Source organism: Puma concolor, chromosome A3 (genome assembly GCF_028749965.1).
Source record: "Puma concolor isolate L17-30 chromosome A3, mPumCon1.1.hap2, whole genome shotgun sequence".
NCBI classification, from domain to species: Eukaryota; Metazoa; Chordata; class Mammalia; order Carnivora; family Felidae; genus Puma; species Puma concolor.
The window spans coordinates 4,961,609-4,977,126 of NC_141669.1; the positions used below are offsets into that span (position 1 = coordinate 4,961,609).

General features: G+C 48.3%; 1 protein-coding gene across 9 annotated transcripts in view; it reads left to right on the forward strand.

Annotated features, from left to right (window-relative positions):
• The window catches only part of RNF144A (ring finger protein 144A), a 367,507-nt gene that overhangs the window by 120,777 nt on the left and 231,212 nt on the right, over positions 1-15,518 (forward strand). For 7 of the 9 annotated variants that reach the window (XM_086699954.1, XM_086699955.1, XM_086699951.1 and 4 more), the window contains one exon: positions 1,956-6,279. The exons of the other annotated variants lie outside the window; for them this stretch is intronic. In XM_086699954.1, the coding sequence (XP_086556080.1) occupies positions 1,956-2,087 (132 nt within the window). In that variant the 3' untranslated portion in view covers positions 2,088-6,279. Of the gene's footprint in view, positions 1-1,955; positions 6,280-15,518 lie in introns of those variants that run through there. 9 annotated transcript variants of the gene reach the window in all.

Consider the following 15,518-nt stretch of genomic DNA (forward strand, 5'->3'; position numbering starts at 1 on the left):
CACGCTCACTGACTACTTCTGTTTTGTGATATTTGCATCCTGTCTGATTCGTTACTGGCAGCTGGTTTCCTTCTGGCAGTATCTGCATCCTGTCACTGATCCGCAGGAGACCGGGTGGCTAACCTTGCTTACTATATGGCATGCGAAGCAAGAGGCAGGATGAACGGGGTAGAAACTAGGATGTGTTATTGGCCAGGAAGGTGAGTATTTGGTCAAGGATTTTGATACGTTTCCTATCGCAGAGTGTCCCTTCTTTGGGATGGACAGTACGTTCCAAGTAGTGGAGATGGCTCCAGGGCCTTCCAAGTAACAGCTTTCTGGGTGTTTTCATATTTTCTAAAATATCAGCATGCACGTGATTTTAACAAAGCCTGATCTGATTTCACATCTCATAATTCCACCGTCGACATTATGTTCAGACAAATGGACTTCGCCAACTGGGCAGAAAGCATGGCTTCCTAGCATTTGCAGTATAATTTATAAATGCAGAGCGATGCATGTGTGACGGTTTTCAGGCAGAAATCTAAGTGAAGGTTCCTTTCTTTGAGTGCTATAGCCTGGTATCCTCTTTCAGAGCTTATAACGACCTTTAGAGTTCTTTTTATCTCACGTGTTTATTTTGTATTTGAGAAAAATGAGGCGCAGAGAGGAGGGAACACGGAAAAGTCAGCATTAGCACAGAGTGCCCGGACCGGTCATGTATTTATCATTGTGAACACTAGGTGGCATTGTGACTCTGTCATCAGGTTTCAGTTCTGCATTGTCCTCTGCTTGGGGGGGGGGGGGGGGGAGGGCGGGTGGCGAATGTTGGAGGCTGTCAAAATAGGAACACCCTGCTTTCCTGACCAGCCACACTGTCTGACTTAGATGACAACGTGTCTACATTTGAGGCTTATTCCTCTTGGCACCTGCTCATACCAAGGCATAAGCATGTGTTATAAAACAAAGTCAGAACCTGTAACAGTCAGTTTTAAAAGCAGTGCTGGGTTTTAAACTCTGGGAGTAACACAGGTCTGGTTCCTTTTCTCGAGTTCTCCCGTCTTATCCTAGTCTTCCCTGTACGCTAACCACCTCCTTATCTTTGTAATCTCAGGCATGTCCCACTGGCAGCCTTCCTTCCCATTAGCAAATGCAGGTGTCTGACCCTTGGACTCCCTTTATACCTGGAGCCTGATGGCAGTTTCTGTAAAATGTATTGTTGTCGGTTGATGAAGTCTCAGTCTCTTTCCACTGAACTGGTGCTCCTCAAGGGCCATGATCTGATGTGTCTCTGTATTTGTAAGACCTCATACAGTGTCTGGCTCAGGGGAGACTTGTTTGTTAACTGGGCGTATCAATGGATGGTAGTTTGGGTCCTTAGGTGGAAGGAGGTGGAAGAGGAAAGGGAGAGGAAGAAAAAGAAATGAAAGGGCAGGGGATGTGAGAGGAAGCAAGTACTGATGGATAGGTGGACAAATGGATGCATGGATGAATGAGTAGATGGATGAAGGATACAATGATAGGTGGATGGGGGATAGGATAGGTGATGGATGATCGTTTGATACATGTAGGTATGGATGGATGGCTGAGTGGATAAATGGGTTGGGTGGATGGATAAATGGATGACGGATGGGAGGACGGTGGGTGGATGATGGGTGGATGGGGGCATAGGATGGGGGATGGTGATCGTTTGATGGATGGATGGCTGAGTGGAAAGATGGGTTGGGTGGATGGATGAATGGATGGGTGGGTAGATGAGTAGTAGATGCAGGATGGGTAGACAATGAGTAGATGGATGGGTGGATGGATGGGTGATGGATGAATGGCTAGATGGTCGATGGGTGGCTGGGTAGATGCATAAATGAATGACAGATGAGTAGATGACGGGAGGATGGATGGTTGTGTGGTTTATATTTCAGTCATGGAACCTACAGACTAGCCACCTTACCCTCTGCTCCTATGTTTCCTTCCTGCAGGTCGTGGGCATTTTTGCTGGATTTGGGCTCCTGCTGTTGGTGGCCTCGCCTTTCCTGCTCTTGGCCACTCCGTTTGTACTTTGCTGCAAGTGCAAGTGCAGTAAAGGTGACGATGACCCATTACCCACCTAGAGGAAGGCGCGATGCTGGAACGAGACCCCTGCCTCCGGGAAGCGTGGCCCGCCCCCACCCCACCCCACCGCCCCCCTCACTAAACATCTTTCTTGCCTTATGTGCCCCATAGAGCTTCACAGTGTCACGCTGGATGCCGTGATTTCAGGGACTGATGTCAGAGCGCTTGCCGAGGCCCCGGGTGCGGTCACCTGGGCATGGGGAAGGCAGGCTGCAGTGGGTAGGGTGCGTCCCCACACAATCGATCTCTGCCGACTTGACAAGGGAGGCGCTGTGCAAGGCACCCCGGGCAGTTTTCTCCCAGTGGCGATAGACTAGGAGTGTCTGGTGGCTGCTTCAGAGACCTTCTTGTGCAAAATGCTGTCCGTCTCCTCCTTGGCGTCCTGATGGTGCCATGTTTTTGAGAGAAGGAGTCTTTTAAGGATTACAACTCACTTCAGGCAGAATCCAATAATTCTGACTTGAGAAAAGCACTCTGTTTATGACAACTGTTTTTATTACTAATGGCATTTAGTAAAATCCTTTTTAGAAGGTGTCTTTTTGTTTTTCCAACTGAGTAGTGAAAAATCAACAAGGTGCATCTAAACCATCCTATGCCTTTCTTGTAATGTGCATTTTAAGAAGTTACTGTTCAAATGACTTTTCTGGCTCGGCCACTTTTCAGGAGATTTAGAAAGCCTTATGCGCTCTTTGTGTTTTTCTTGAAACCTGTGACGACGTTTTGAACACCGTAAGCGGTGTGCTGTTAGAAACGCGCTTTCTATATTGTTGCGTTTCTTTGACGATACTGACGTGTTTAAAGGAGTATCTTCATCACTAGATTTTCCTTTTATTTTTTCTCTCTTTGGTGATTCAGCTCAGCTCATGGGGCTTATCTCTTCTCATCCAGGTATGAGCAGATATTTTGTAATATCTTTGGAAACCAAATGTTTGACTCGGGAATGGCTCTGCGGAGAATCAGTATGTTTTGGCTGCTTGCCCCAGCCTCCTCGCGCAGACAGTAAGGAGCGAATAGTGCTATTGATCCTCTTAGGCAGGGCTTCCTGGCAGGACTGGAGCACTCCCCTGGGGCCTGGGGGACAAGCTTCCTGATTTTCAGTTGTTTAAATGACTTAAGTTATTTTGGAGAAATCCTGTTACCTTACAGAGTTCCGAGTCCCGTTGCTAACCATTCTGCCCCGCTGAAAACACCTTCCCTTTCACTTAGGGGGTTGTACCACTCGGTCTCTCCTAGGCCGTGTGTGACTGTTACCATGGCAACAGAACGCGCGGATGACTAACACACACGTTGCTCCATCCGTTGAGTTTAAAACGCAGAGAACGCGTCTTTACAGAGAGTTGGCTCTCCTATGGCCTTTGAGGCCACCTGTGCTTGTAAGGAGCAAACCGATTACATTGAACTTGGGGGCCTCTGAAATAACAGAAAGGCAATTGTTGTCGATTTATTATCGCGGAACTTTTTAAAACTTATTACACATTCCACAAAGGAGTGAAACGGAAAATCTGACGTGTTTGCTTATTGTGAGCACATTTGTAAAATGTGGCGGGTTTTTTGTGTGTTTGATTCTACCTTTCTGTGTTGGCCTCGGGTCCTGCTTTCCTTCCCCGTGTAGACACTTCTTTGTTTCTTAACATTTGCTAGGTTAGAAGGAACAGCGTCACCTCACTCTTCACCTGTAGTATTTATTATCTTTACGAAACTGAAGCCATTAGAAAGCTAGTCTGTGTCGAAATCATATTCAGAACATTCTCCTTATGACCACAGCTGAATTCTTACTCAGTAACAAAATAAGAACATGCCTGAGACTGTCTTTTCAGTGGAGCCTGGGCAGTGAGTCTCTGTAGCTGGAATTGTTGCGACAGGGCCTTGTGGTAGGTGGCTTTCTGGAGAGGTGACGCTCAGTGAGTCCTGAGGCTCGAGTCAGTGGCCCAGGCTGGGATCAGTGAATGCACTTCTCTAGTGGCACCCTTTAAAATGCCTGTCAGAGGCGGCCGGCTTGCGGCCCTGTTTCCATTTTGATCCAGGAGGGGGCAGGCCTCACCCCATCCCTGTCCTGTTGCACACCGCACAAGTCCCCGCGGTCGTTCCCCTCTCCTCCGAGGTGGAACGGGAGCCTTTGGAAAGGATGCATTCCCTGGGCTAGAGCTCAGGTCTCTATTCCTAGCGGGTTGGGCTGTCCGTCTGTCCCGGAGAAATCTGTAAGCAGGCCCTGCACATTCGTAGCCCCCACCAGCCTTGTGCCTTCACCCCTGACACGTTTCACAAGCACGTGGTTCGACCCAGGCAGGGACCATGAAGACTCTCGGGCCAGCCACAGCCACACTGGCACCTGCTTGCTCCCGAGTTTTTGCACCAAGCATGCCTCAATTTGATTTTGTAGTTATACAGCTAAAATCGTCTGTTCCTTGGGAAGATACCAGCAGGATGACAATGGGATCCTTACATAAACTTGCAGTTTCCTCCGTGTGACGCTTTTATTTCAGTAGGGAACGCCAACCCCATTGTTCATGGGGGTGCAGTACTAACCATGCCTGATGTAAAATGTAAACGGAGCCTGGGAAGATGGCCCACGTCTTGGATTTTAACCTTGCCCTCACTCCCTGGTGAAACCTGGGGAGTTCTGCACTTGGTAGTGGGCTGTTACATGGCATAGCTTGTCTTAACTGAAGATGACATTCCCTTTCACGGATGGTCTTCATGCCGACGTTCTGGAAGCACATGTATGTTTACCCCTTTCGAGGCCTTGAAATCCTGGCAAGGAGAGAAGAAGGTCCTCAGGTCATGGCTAACTCAACCGGTGTCCAGTTGGGGTGGCCCTGGAGGGTGCGGGTGACCTGTGGGTCATCCGAGTCCCTCTGACCCCGTTGGGTGGTTTTGTGGGACATGCCTAGTCTGTCAGTCTGGCTGTCATGTCCCCTGCAGCCTGGCCTTCGAGCTTTTCAGCGGTCACAAGAGGCCGGCGCCCTCCGAGGAGGAGTCACTGTAGATGTTCGCGTAGCAGAGATCGACTCAGGACCTGAGCATAATCAGATCCTTGGAAAGCATGACCGGCTGTCCATATCAGTTCTTCCTCACCCCACGGGAGTGGCCGTAGCCCGGGGAACTGACCTCCACCACCGCTCACACCTTTTGCAAAGGGGAGCAAGTTCTCTTTATGGAATATTATTCCATAAAAACCAGTGTGTGTAGGACCAGGCCGGTTCCTTTTTAGAGTCCAGGGCCCGTGGGGAAAGGGATCCTCAGAGATCTAAAAATTACTCCAAGATGAGTCTATCTTTTTCATCTATCTTGCTTGCAAAGTTTAAAGTTATTTAAGAAATTGAGAGAAGACATTTTCCCTTGATATTCTTTAAAAATTAGGAGATTGGAAAGAACCAGGGTGGGCTTTTTGTATATTTCTCAGATTCTCGTTTATTAATAAGTCTCCATATATATATATATGTGTGTGTGTGTGTATATATACATATATATATATGACACTGAAATCATCAAGGGAAAATATTTTGCATGTCTAAAGCTTCGTGAAGGTCTCTTTAAAAAATACCAAAGCTTGTTTGTTCTTTATAATTAACCCAAGCCCTTAGGAAGATACACAAAATGAAGAGGTTATGACTGGTATTGCCCCAAATGCCACATGGAACGAAGGGCCTGTGCCCAAATATAGTTGCTAATGCGTCAGTAGTAAGGGAGCATGCTGTTTCGGTTGATAAAGCCCCACGGGCGCCCTTCTTCCTCCGGCCGGTATAATCTCGTCTTCCGCACTCCTGGGAGCCTTGGGTTAGGGGTAAGTACCAGCCACATGCCGGACCTTTCCTTCATTCTTTGCTCATTTTACCACGGGTGTATTTTTACTCTTGTATAAAAATATGCACGAATGGGTCATGCACACGTAGACAGTATGTATTTGGCAACGGTGGTAAAAACAAAAGTTCGGTTCTTGTTTTTGACATGTTAGAGTCCATCTTGTGCCACTAACACTGTGATGTATAAAAGAGCTGTTTGAATGCCTTTTAATGTTGTGTTTTGTACTTTGGAATCACATGGAAAAGCTTGATTTGTAATTTCAATACATATTTTAAATGTATTGTGTCTTACATAGTTTGTCTCCCGCCCCCTCCCCCCCCCCCCCTTTAGAAAAGGGATTTTTCTTTTTAAAGAGATTTTGGCTGGAATACAGGTTACTTTTGTAAATCCGGTCTGGCTCCATCTTTTGTACCCTCTTCGTTGACTCCTGGCTCAGAGGTTGAAAACACGAGGATGGGAGGCGGGAGTGAGGGTGGGGCGGGGGGGGGGGGTGGCGGGGAGGGGCAGAACCGCTTTCCTCTTCTGAGGTTTTCTCCGTTGGGAGTGTTCACAGCTCCTGGTGCCAAACTGATCTGAGTTGCCGGGTCGCTGGGTAAGCGGCCACACATTCCCCTCTCCTCCTTGTGGTTCCGGCCCAGTGACGCGGCATCAGAAAGCATCTCCCTGTTGGCCGCTTCCGTGCCCAAGACGAATATTTACAAGCCTGTCAGGATTTGCGGGCAGCGTCGTAACAATCCATGAGCGTCCTTTTCCTATCAGGAAAAGAAGAATAAATACAGATTCTGCTTGTCTTCATAGTGACTCTGGTAACTCACTTTGATTTTCATTTGCTGCATTTAAACTTTGTGGGAGAATATATACCTTACTTACGTGAAGCAGCAGGCTAAGAATGGGGGACTGTTCCCTGTATTGTGGTTACATTTTAAAAACCATCCTTAGAAGCTTAAGGTGCCGATCAGAGGGGGTGTATTTTGTTAACTGGTGATTTGCTGGCACCCAAGACACTATTCCTAGTCACTGGGAGCTCCTAGTCTGGAGGGGAGGCAGGTCTGCCGTTTGGTGATGAGAATAAGGTGTGCCAAGTACTACGTGGAGGGCATACGTATGCACCGCACCCAGCGAGGGTGGCGGGTCAGAGGAGGCTGATGGGAAGATGCCGTGTGCGGCCTTGCAGATGAGTAGGCGTCAGCTAAGCAAAACTCAGGGCAGGAGCGTTCAAGGGAGTGGCCAGTCCAGGAAGTTGGTCCATCCGGCCCATCGGGGTACCAGTTACCCAAGTGTCTGACCTCGGAGGGCCCAGTGCGTGGAGCCTGGGAACCCAGCTCTAAAGCTGTGGGGAGTGGGTATTGGGCTGCCGTGCAGATTACCGGAGACTGGGGGGCTTAAGCAACAGAAGTTTATTCCCTCGTGGTTTCGGAGGCTGCAAGTCTGCGATCAGCGTGTCACCAGCGTTGCTTCCTTCTGAGGACCGTTGGGCTGGGATGTCTTCCCAGCCTGTCTCCCTGGCCTCTCGTGCTTTGCTGGCACTCCTTCACCTCCCTTGCCTTGTAGATGCACTGTCCCAGGCTGTCATCCTCACATGGTGTTTTCCTGTGTGTGTGTGTGTGTGTGTGTGTGTGTGTGTGTGTGTGTGTGTTTGTGTCTGTCTGTCTGTGTCCACCTTTCCTCTTTATGAGGACACCAGTCGTCGGATTCGGGCCTGCCCTAGTCCACTATGACCTCATCCTCACTCGATCATCTTCAGGGACCTGATTCCAAGTAAGGTCACAATCACAGGTCTTGGGGGTCAGGACTCCCAGCATCTTTCTTGGGGACACAGTGCAGCCTATAATAGGGAGTATGGTCCACAGGTGGACGGTCCTGCCCTGGCGAGGCCAGTCAGAGGAGACAGACAAGAACAAAAGGTGAGGGGTTGCCCAGCTGGGGTCCAGAAGCCCCTGTTGCTGAAGCTCCCCTCCCTGAAACAGGGCTTCCACACTCTGGTTGGACTTTGATTCTTTGAGCTAATCTGGAAGGCAGGAATAGCCCCAGAGAATGCTCTTGCTGAGAAACAATTTTGAGCAGAGAAATCTGTATGCATGTTGTATCTATAGGCACATGATCTGTTTCCCTCCCAGAATGCCTCAGTGGTGATATTTGCCAACATTAAAGACTCAGAGGGACCTAGATTATCGGGTGGCAGAGGTGGGGCCGCACCGATGGGCGGCACGTGGACAGGGAAAGTTTTTCCGAGTTGAGCTCAGGGTGTGCAGGTGTCACTTGGGGGCGGTCCTTCACCTTCCTTGCCTGGTGGATGTGTTGCCCCAATCTCTGTCATCCTCACGTGGTGTTTTCTTGTTGACTCTTCCCGGTAATAGTGACTGGTGGACTGTGGAGCAGAGGCCCCGCCCCACGGCGTGTAGAAAGAAAACTCGGGATGTAAGCTCTTCAAGGGCAGGGGCCAGTGGTGACCAAGGGAACCTGTCTTCAGAAAGGGTTTCAGAGACGTGAGAATAGGGCAGCCTTGCTAGGATTGAGGGGCATTAACAGCACCATGAGGATTTTTCCAGACGGTTCTCCCAGGACAGCAAAGTACTTCCCAGGACAGGATCACCTTGGAAATCGACATTCCCCAGGGTGTGAACTGGAATAAAAATAAGATCCTGGATGAAATTGGAAACCACAGAAGCAGATGTTGGCAAAGGCCACTCAGCCCATTCTGGAAGAGATTCACTTTAGCTGAAGATTGAGTATGAATGCGCAGGAGATGGATGAAATAAGGGATGTCAGACACCTGCTCTACGGAAATCACCAGTAACAAGGACACCAAAAGATGCGAAGCTTCCTTGCCCCCATCCTCACGGGGCTCAAGGTCTGGTGGGGTTTACAAGCCAATGTCCTACATGAGAGGACGGGAACCTTGGCAGGACATAAATTCTTTTAAATCTTTTACTTTCTTTTAACGTTTATTCATTTTTGGGAGACAGAGACAGAGCATAAGCATGGGAGGGGCAGAGAGGGAGAGGGAGACACAGACTCTGAAACAGGCTCCAGGCTCTGAGCTGTCAGCACAGAGCCCGACGCGGGGCTCAAACTCATGCACCGCCCAATCATGACCTGAGCTGAAGTTGGACAGCCATCCAGACACCCAGGATATAAGTTCTTAAAAACAAAAACAATAGACAAGAAAGGACTAATTAGGTGATGTTACGTCCCTCTGGGGAGAGAGGATCTCTGGAGATTTTGTTTTCTGGTTCCACCTGAAACCCAAGATCCTGAAAAAATAATCCTTTTGGTCCACGAAGGGGAAAGGGCAAAAACTTACCCACACTCAGTTGCTTGAGAAGTTTTCAGGGGCAGGAGGAATGGGGCATGTTTAGAGTGTAACCTGTTTCTCTATTCTGCACAACTGATTGGTTGTCAGTGCAGGATGGATATTAAATAATCATTTAATGTTTTTATTCATGACAGGAGCAATCAGCACGTAATGAAACATGCAGGTGATACTAGACGGGGAGTTACTACAAATTAGGAGAAGCAGACAATGCAAGGGCGGAAAAGAAGGGCAGTTACAACAAAGCGAACTTCTGCTTTGCAAAACGCAAGCAAAATACACCTGTAAAAAAAAATGCACACTGGACAGGCAGAGGGCGAGGCAGACACAGGCCTGCAAGGGATAGTAGCTCCCTGCCCACTGGCCCTCCTCAGCACACTCCACCTAAGGGTCGTGTGCCTCATAGATCTCTTCTGGGTCGTTCTAGTGAATTCTGCAGCCCTGTCCCATTTCCACCCCCAGCCTTCGGTATTCTCTCAGCAGCATTTCCTGTCACAGCCTTCAACCTTTCCTTCCTGTTAGGGAGTTGCCTTTGCGTATTTTGTTATAATTCAGATTGCATGGCTTTCCCACCTGGCTTGGTCCCCTCTTCCCTTGCTTCAGTGTCTACTTTGCTGGAGTCACTGGTGCCTTGGTCATCTGCACATCTCCGGTTTCTGCATCCACTGCGTTGAGAGCCATAATCCCCACATACACCAGAAGCTCCCCGACCGTTTGCCTGGTGCGGCGTGTGGGCAAGCTCCCTTTGGAGCTCTTCTCTGGAGCTTCATGTGCTGAGATGCCTCACGTTCCCTGCCCAGGACTGCACGGTCTGACCCCTGAGAGCTCTCGCCAGTCTGGATTATCAAAGAAATGGCTCATTCATCAGCTGGAGGTGAGAAGGGAGACTTCGAGAAGTACCTTACAGCCTTAACTGTGGCCAAGTCGAGGGTTAAAACCACCAAGCTTTGTCTTTGTGTCACACGGAGCTCTCTATATCCCTTATTGGAGACTGTGACACAATGGCTTGTGTTAAATCTATCTGCAATACGTTCGAAGCTGACAGCCAGCCCGTTTTCTCTTGACCTGTCTAGCCCCACTTCCAGCACAGCACCTGATGCACACTGAAGATCTAATATTTGCGGAGTGAGTGCTCCGTGGTTCATTCCAGAAGCAAGATTTAGGGACAGCTTAGTGAGGAAGGGCTTTCTGATCTGGAGGAACAGGAGTTGGGTGGCCCTCTGGCAAGTGTTATAGAGGCCCCAGGGCGTCAGGGAATCACGAGAGCTAGATCTCATTCTCAGTTCATTAGCTGAATGAACTTGGACAAGCGTTTTCTCTGATCGCCAAGTTTGTTTGCCAAATAGTGAAGATAACCTCCATTCTGTCGACTCTGTTGATGGCATGACCATAATGGATGGGGAAGTTACTATTTGCTTTTTGTGTGTAATTACTAGAGTGGCTCCATTCTTCCTATGGAGATTGTAGTTATCTTACTAACAGTCTTAGAATTATCAAGTTCTAGTTGCCCTCCATCAACCTGAATATATTTTAATTTTTTTAAAGTTTCTTTATTTTTGAGAGAGAGAGAGGGAAGGGCAGAGAAAAAGGGAGAGAGAAAGAATCCCAAGCAGGCTCCACGCTGTCAGCGCAAAGCCCGATGTGGGGCTCGATCCCACAAACCATGAGGTCATGACCTGAGCCAAAATCAAGAGTTGGACGCTTAACCGACTGAGCCACCCAGGCTCTCCTGGATATATTTTACATGGTCCTGTGAACTCCAGGATAATCCCAGGGGGTGGGTAGGTAAGAACTGAAAAGAATCATGGTACATTTTCCCTTAGACATCTTCCCGGAAGAGCAAACGTAAGCTGATACTTGTCAGTGGACACATGTGACTTAATCCCCACAACACTGAAGAGACGAAAATAACAGTCTTCTTTTTAATGTAGGTATCAACAGTGTGCCAGGCACCGTGCTAGATATTTAAGGTGCAAAGATGAATCAGCGTGATAGGTGAGGTGGCCACCACATGAAGACTCGAAGAGCCAACAGGAGTAGGGATTAGGTCAGAAATGGAGGAAAGAGAAGAAAATTAAGAATCAAGACAAGGGTGCTCCAGGCAGAGGATAACACAACAGCACAAGCTATGGAGGCCAGTTGTGAAACAAGAGGGTGTGTATAGGGAAAGTACGAAGACAAAGCTGTTATCAGACTGATTATTTTTAGCTTTGTATTATGGAAAACTTCAAGCATATACAAAATGATATAGAACAATATGAGGAACCCGTATGAATTCAACATCTATGTTCAACTATGATCAGATCATGGCCAGAAACTCTGGTTTTCTCCATATCTTACTGACTTTCTTCAGCCTTTATATTTTGAAGTAAATATCAGATATCTTATCAATGTTTAAACACTTCTCCAGGTATTCCTTTTTTTTTTTCTTAAAAAAATTTTTTTTCTTTTATTTCATAGAGAGCAAGCAGGGAGAGGGGCAAAGAGAGAGAGAGAATCTCAAGCTGGTTTCACGCTCAGTGCAGAGTGCTACATGGGGTTCGATCCCATGACCCTGGGATCTGAGCAGAAGTCAAGAGTCAGATGCCCAACTGACTGAGCCACCGAGGTGCCCCTGCATGTGTCTAAAGGATAAGGACTATTAATTATAAGTCTGCTACTACTATCGTATCTAAAAAATCAGCTATTATTACTTGATATCACAAATCTCTAATTGGTGTTTACGTTTCCCCTATTATTCCACAGATTTTGCATTAGTTGGTTTTAATCAGAATCTCAGAAAGGTCCAAACATTGTGGTTGGGCATATCTACATGTGTTTGACTCTGCAGCTTTCTCTTCCCTCAGATTTTTTTTCCTTACAATATTTTTTTGTGAAAGAGGGAGCCGTGTTTCCTACAGAGGGCTCCCACATTCTGTATTTCTTGGACAGCATCTCTGTGGTGCTGTATGCATGCTCCCTTCTCTGCGCCCCCTGGACATGCCTGTTGTGTCTAGATGTGCCTTTATGAAGAACTTAAAGGAGGGGGGTGGTGCTGGGTGGCTCAGTACGTTGAGCATCCGACTTCAGCTCAGATCATGATCTCGCGGTTTGTGAGTTCGAGCCCCACGTCCGGCTGTCTGCCGTCAGCACAGAACCCACTTCAGATCCTCTTTCCCTGCCCCCCACCTCTGCCCCTTCCCCACTTGCACACATGCACACACACTCTCTCTCAAAAATAAATATTAAAAAAAAAAAAGAACCTGAGTGGGTAGAGGAGACCCAATGAGGCCTGGTTAGAGTTGCCATGGATGAACTAGGACACTGTTGTACTATTAACCTAAGGTTTTAGTTTTCAGTGTTTCTTGCTCTCTGGTCCTCTGTGTTTGCCACCACCGCCAGCCCAGCGCTGTTGGAGTCGGGCAACAGTGTGGTGTCTATACTGAGGTTTCTGGGTAGAGTGAGTGCACCAAAGACGCAGGGGAAAACAAAACTTCTGGTAGAAATGCAGGGTGGTTCTTGTAGACAGAGGCCTGGGGGCCAAGTGGAGGCAGATACCTCAGTCGGTGTTGGTGCCAGTAACCAGGGGTCAGGAGTCAAATGGAAATCTCCATCAATTCTCAGGAGATGCTGACTACTGAGAACCCCAAGCTTTCCCACCCGGTGCTCTGTTACCCTGGAACTTAGCTCAAGTCAAAGTCGGCAGGGGTGAGGGAGAAACCCTAAGCCAATAACAGGGGTCGTGGGTGGGGGGTTTGCAGAGAAGCTCCCTGAGTGGATTGCTTAATAAGAATTGTTTAAAAGTTCATTTTCTTGAGCGAAAAGGGTGCTGGAGGCAGAAAAAAAAAAATGCAGTGCTACTTTGTGGCTCTCCGAATCTGCCGAAAGCCTGGTGTCACGATTGCAGACGTGGTGTTCAGGACCTGAAATTGTTGGCAGGGGAAAGTGGCGCTTAAATGCTGATTTTGGACACAGCAGTGTTTCGAAGTATTGCCCATCCTAGCGGCAGCCCGTCAGGATAAGGTTCACAACAAGGGCTTTCTAGACAGAATCCACAGAGCCCCACCGGCCATGCTTCCTTGTCTCCCGCACACTTGCCTTTGTGCTTCTCTCGCACGGTTTTCTCGTCTGTCTTTTGTCCTTTTTGGTACTTTCTTCAGAACTTTGGAAGGTCTGAGATCTGATTCTAATGTTTTGCTTTTTTTTTAGCTGTGAGGTTTCTGGCTGGATTTTGCTGGCACTCTGCTTTCTCAGAGAGACATCAGTAGCCAGGAGGATGTTGACAAAGACAACAGGGCTCAGGTCCAAGTGCACGAATGTCCAGGCAACCGCCAGCCCATTCTCGAAGCTTGCGGCAGCCTGCAGGGCTGGTGCTTCTTTTCTTCCCATCAGATTCCAAAGGAGTCAGCCAGCCCCATAGCCCAGTGCCCTCCGAGTCGTCCTCTCTCGCCCAAACTGCAGCCAGAATTCACCAACCATGAGATGGAGGGAAAGGCCACTGTGTTTTTCTGGGTCTCCAAATTCCTGTTCCAGACTTAGCTCCGATTTTTCCAGCTCATGCTCCCTAACCATCACCACCCAGGCCTTCACTGTCCCAGACCACAGCAGAGACGCATGGAATCTCCCACCCTGTCTTCTCACCTGCAAATTCTCATCTCCTCCTAGAGACCCGCTCACGTCCCATCCTCTGTGAAGACTTACCTGCAGATCCGGCCACCACCCTGTCTCACCTTCTGAGACCAGCATCCGCAGCCCCTCCTTCCTCTTGCAGCCCCCTACCGTTCAGTCTAGTCACCAGGTTGACACTTGAGATCAATTGCAGTGACACATTTATGAGTCTGTATTCCTTTGTGGATGCACTTTCCTTGAGAGAACATAGGGCCTGAGTCTACACTTTATTTTTCCTAGTGTCTAGGGGTTGGGTACCAAATCTAGAAGGGCGAATGGACACCACAGAATCAAAAGGCAAATAAAACAATATTTCGATGACCTGGGCTCTGCTAATACAGTGGCCCCAGTAGCCCTACTCTGTTCACCCCCAACAACATGAAAGTGGGTCACAGACATAAATAGGCTGCTGGCACTCAGACCGGAGCTTCATCATGAGGTCCAAATTCATTCCCAGTGTCCAGGCAAAAGCATAACGTAGCCCACACTGAGCTTGCTTATGTAAATATTTTTCTGCATGGTTTTGTGGGTCAACTTGGGGTCTGACTTCCAATGTCAGCACAGAACCCTATTGGGAGTATAACGTTTCCACCAGGCTTCAGTTGAATATTTATGAATATTCTGTAGTCACTGCCTTCTATTGTTCCTGGAAGACTTGTATTATTTAGAGAGTGATTAATCATATTCCGAGGGAACATGCTGGAGCTAAGCCCCGTGGTGAGGTTTCTGATGGCTTTTTCTTCCCGGATGGGCAGAAGACTGACATCAACCAAAGCTTTCCCAGAGAACTGCTTGTCTCCTGTACCCATCTGCACACATTTCCATGAGTCAGGGCAGAATTCCATCCCCAGGCAGCCAGTTCAGGGAGGGCACAGCTCAGGAATAAGTCTCCTGCTGTTCAATTTTGCTGACTGTTAGCACACCCATTCTTTGGCATTCACGATTTAGGCCAAATGCTGAGGCCTAGAATGACATCTCACGCTTACTTGTGGTAAGGATATCGCAGCTCTTCAAATTACCCAACACGAGAATGAGAAACAGTTCTAGAGTCTCAGAAGTTAATATGCAGGAATGCTCACTCTGTGCTGTAGACCTATTACGCGACAGGCATTACCTATCAAGTATCATATGTAGTATAAGTCATCTATTTTGTATGGTAGGCATTTTCCCCCATTTTACTCCAGATAAAAGAGGCAGGAGCGTATCAGTGTGCTACTGGTAATTAATCATCCCCACCCAAATTTAGCGGCTGAAAACCATGAACATTTACACTTACTACTGCCCCTGCATCGAGTGGTGGTGTGGACACTTCTTCCAGCCTCCGCAGAGCTCACCCAGGCCCCTGGGATTAGCTCCGGGTCAGCTGGGTACGTGGTTCTCCGGGTCGAGGCTGGGGCCTGTCCCGTGTCCCTTACCTTAGCTGGGGCAGTTGGATGGACTCGGCTGTGCTTTGCGTGGCCTCTTATTTCCTGCTGTTGTCCTCAGCCTGGCCTGGGCAGAGGTCAGAGAAAGCAGATACAGGCACCCACGCTGGTAGTCTAGGCTCGAACCTATTTCATTTTGACTTTGACTTGGATTTTGACATGGACAGAGGGAGGACATGCGGGTACCAGTCACTGCTGTGTTCTTAGTAATGATTCGGAACACTCGAGAAAAGAGGGATAGA